We start from the raw sequence: 3,903 nt of genomic DNA, 5'->3' as shown, positions 1-3,903 counted from the left end.
ATTGCCATCAACTTTTTAGCTGTTAACAACTACTTAAAAGCTGAACAGGAAGACCTTTTTTTTTTTTTCTGAGCCAGAAGACTGAGGATACTTAAACAGTGACTGGATTATTGCTCCAGTTTGGGAACAATATGGTCTAAGGATCCAGTTTGCCTTTTACACAGCAATGTTCTGTTTTGTCAGAACAACATATTATTGGCTTCAAAAAGGGGATTGGAGCTAGTGGTGCCTGTTGTGTACAATACTTACAATTTCATAGAACACACAAGGCAGGGTCTCCTTTCCATCTCTCAGAAGAAAGTTCTTTGCCCCATAAGCTCCAGGTGTGACTGCAGAATCCAATGTGCCTGTGCCAGTGAAAAAATGAAATGTTACTGGAGGACTGAACTATTCATTTTGTACCTATTCCAGTCACCTTTGAGAGCTGAGTGGATCTGCCAGAAGGAAAATTAGATGGTGCTCATGCCAGTGTTCTGTGGGTTCAAGTATTTCACCTCTTGTGCCTACAGTTAATAAATTTTTTTAGAGTTGTTGCCCTACCATAGTTATCAGTTACATCCCAATCTCTTGTGCTTACCTAAAACTTCAAATAACAGAGGAGTTCTATAAGTATATTGACTCCAGTGCCTCACACTTTGAATGACAGCAGAGAGGATTCTCAGGGAATTCTTCTCTTTAATTTTTATCTGAGGTAAGGAAACTTCCTTTCAGAGGGAGAAAAAAGCTCAAATTAGACACAGACACAACTTTAAAAGGCACAGAGACACTTAAAAATCATGCTAAATAGCAGTATTTACATTAAAATTAGAGTCTTTGTTCAGAAGACACAAACAAGTCCCTGCCAGTTTATCTGACTATGCTGAGGATTACAGGTTATTACAGCATGAAGATCTCAGTTCTAAATTTTCAGAAACTCAAGGGTTTGCTAAGGCAGCTTGGGCTGCTGAAAGCCTCATCTTTCATCAGTTTTCTTTATTTTTATCATTCTCTTCATTGTATCTTCCTATTAACTCTCTCCATGAGTTTTACCTGACTTTTCTCTTCTCGAACACAATCAAATTGCTTTTCATTCATTTTACTTCTCTGCCTGTTGTAGTTGAATTTATATGCTGGACCCTGATCCTGCAGATTTCTTGCCACAGTGCTGGGTTTCCCTGGCCACTGTCCTCTGGATGTGTGTGCCTGGCTGGGCTCTGCCTGAGCTGAGTTACGGTTATTAGGAGCTTTTTGCTGCTGGACAATCTTCAGACTATTTGAAACATTCTCAAACTTTTGAACAATTCCACTACCAGATCTTGAATCTGTTGTGATACTGAAAGGAGTGTATTGATTTCTGTTCCAGCCTTTAGTAGTGACAGTCTTGTCCTCTGGCCTGCAATATATCAGACACAGTTCAGTTTTGCCGTATCTGGAGACTCAGAAATGTAATTAAAGTATAGAAAAGCAATCTATACACTGTTGGTTTAGCTTTAAAACCATCCCAACTCAAAGCATTTGACTTTACCCATGTGCAGGGCAGTGAGCACACCTGTGATAAATCCATCTGGCTTCACCAGGCCTTAAAAGGCTTGTTTAATTATTGTCCTGACCCAAAATTCACATTTCTTTCCACAACTCTAAACGTGTTTTCCCACGAGAACAACAAGGGAGGATAACAGACATTAAAGACTCCACCAACCTGCAGGCAGCCAAGTTTTTTCCAGCATTGCCTAAATGAAACCTTGATGCATTTGGTGGTTTCATGAGGGCAGGAGGCACCAGATGGTCTGTTTGGCTTTCAAAGACAAGAGAAAGTATCAGTGACACAGGAGCAGCTTTACAGTATGACAGACAGTTTGTGAAACAATCAGTACCCAAATAAAACCCAAAAAAGCAATAAATAAGTTGCTGTTACATACCCAGTGCTTGTTGCTTTCTGCAGTTCTGCCCCTTCTGGGTTTGCAGTTCCCCAGCCTAGTTTTCAAAAGACAAAGGATTGAATATGGATACAAACAGAAGGGATTGAAAGGTAACAGGTCTATGTGGAGTCCTATTCTGTATCTCCTTCATGTCCCACAAACAGGCTCACAGGGGAAGGAAAAGGGAATGAAACAGGCAATGTGATCTTTGATAACTGTAATTATAAGGCAACTTGTCACAAGTAAGTTGCTCCTCTAGACAATGGCTCAGTTATTAGCACAGAGACTTTTCCTTTGTTCTAAGTAAACTTTTTAACTTGATTGCAAGTCAAACCTAATGAAGGCACCACAGGCAGAATTCTGCACTGTTCTTTCCAAGCCCAACTGGAAGAACAGAAGTTCCTTTCTGAATTACAAGAGAGACATCTAATAAATGTTTCTTCTTGTAACACAGGACTTGAATGTTGATTGAAATCAACTGAAAACAAAAGGTCAGTTCTAAGAGACTCTATTTAAATGCCAGGGAGACTTCATTCCCCGACACACACACAAAGAGTCAAACTCCCTCTAGGCACAAAATATAAAAAGCTCAATTGTACAGAGGAGAAAGAAATTTCCTGGAGGACAATTTTTACATAATGGACTTGTCAGAAATAACTATAAAGGATGTATATGGCTCTTGATAAAGACACTGTCTGATTTCAGAGACTGCAGTCAGAAAGTGAAGATTTATTTGGATTCAGAGCCACTGAAACAATAAAATATTTACCAAATGATGTGAGAGAAAAGTTGTGAGACCCAGAACTGGTACTGGGCTCATTTCTGAGTGGATCTGAAGTGAGAGGCTGCCTGGTCCTCCTCTTCTGGTTGAACAGTGGTACAGGCAGACACCCTAAAATGAAACTCAAGTTCATCATCATCATCATACCAACAGCAAAATCCTATACAATCTACACTTGAAATCCCTAAATAAAATGACCTAACAAGTACTTCACATCTCACCCTTAGGAATTATATTTCATAAACACAGAGCAGACCATTCCCTCACTGAATTTATTATATTCCCAACCCTCTGTCCTGTGCAATAATCCCATGAGTGAAACCTTTCCCTGACTGAACAGTTCCAAAATCTTGCCCTGTGCTACAATGGACAGGTAACCCATGCAAGGACACTCAGGAAATGAGGATCTGGGGCTGAAAGCTGAATATGTATGTTCCTGTATGAAAACTGCCCCTGGGTGTGTGTGTGTGTATAGAAATAGAATGAGGTGTGAATGGCAAAGCACAAAAGAAGAGTTGGTACCTGCTGTGCTGCGACTTGGGGTGTCTCCTAAACCCCTTTTCATCTCTCTGCTGTGTCTTAACAACCAACAATATATAGATCACTCCAAATTTGCTGTACAGAAGTTAGAGGAGAAGACAAAGCGAGTTAATTCATGCTGAAGCATCCGGCTTTGACAATAAATGTGGTTTTTTCTATTTTATAAAACCTTCAGCCAGTTTCCTCATATATAAAACACTTCACAAATCAACAAGACATTACTATCAGCTGAATGTTATGAAGAGAAGTATATATTGGCATATTAGGTACAGGTACTTTGCTGTATTTATTGTCTGATTAATCTACTTGTAAATCTCTGTCACTGTATACACTGAGGATGCTGCACAGACTATTGTGCAGCTTCACTTGCTGTTCTATCACATTTAGTTACTGGTGCATATTGCCTTTAGTGCCACATGAATAATAACACCACAAATTTCAGTGTATGTATCATATAAGACATTCCCTCTGCCCTTATTTTGATCTGGCAGTTAACTACACACAGCTATTAAAGACACTCATAAGAATGAGGCACAGCTTCTCTCACAGCGAGACCCAGAGATAATTTACTCTTTGTTTCTGTTGAGATTCCTCAATTACATGTGTGGGAACATTAGAGCAGCTTCCAGTTTATGGCTATTGCACAATTTACCTCTATTTCTAGCACTATGAAACCTAATAGCC

General features: G+C 39.6%; 1 protein-coding gene across 1 annotated transcript in view; it reads right to left on the bottom strand.

Moving 5' to 3' along the window:
* SPATA22 (spermatogenesis associated 22) overlaps positions 1–3,244 on the bottom strand; it is a 3,517-nt gene extending 273 nt beyond the window's left edge. Inside the window, exons 1-6 of the mRNA XM_009071831.1 lie at positions 3,202–3,244; positions 2,668–2,790; positions 1,895–1,953; positions 1,030–1,359; positions 578–704; positions 250–347 (exon numbers count right to left, since the gene is read on the bottom strand). Coding sequence (XP_009070079.1) covers positions 250–347; positions 578–704; positions 1,030–1,359; positions 1,895–1,953; positions 2,668–2,790; positions 3,202–3,244 — 780 coding nt within the window. The remainder of the gene's footprint in view (positions 1–249; positions 348–577; positions 705–1,029; positions 1,360–1,894; positions 1,954–2,667; positions 2,791–3,201) is intronic.
* Between the last annotated feature and the right edge of the window lie 659 nt (positions 3,245–3,903).

Source organism: Acanthisitta chloris, unplaced genomic scaffold (genome assembly GCF_000695815.1).
Source record: "Acanthisitta chloris isolate BGI_N310 unplaced genomic scaffold, ASM69581v1 scaffold19713, whole genome shotgun sequence".
NCBI classification, from domain to species: domain Eukaryota; kingdom Metazoa; phylum Chordata; class Aves; order Passeriformes; family Acanthisittidae; genus Acanthisitta; species Acanthisitta chloris.
The sequence above is the reverse complement of the archived record's forward strand: the minus strand, read 5'-3'. Positions and strand labels throughout refer to the sequence as shown.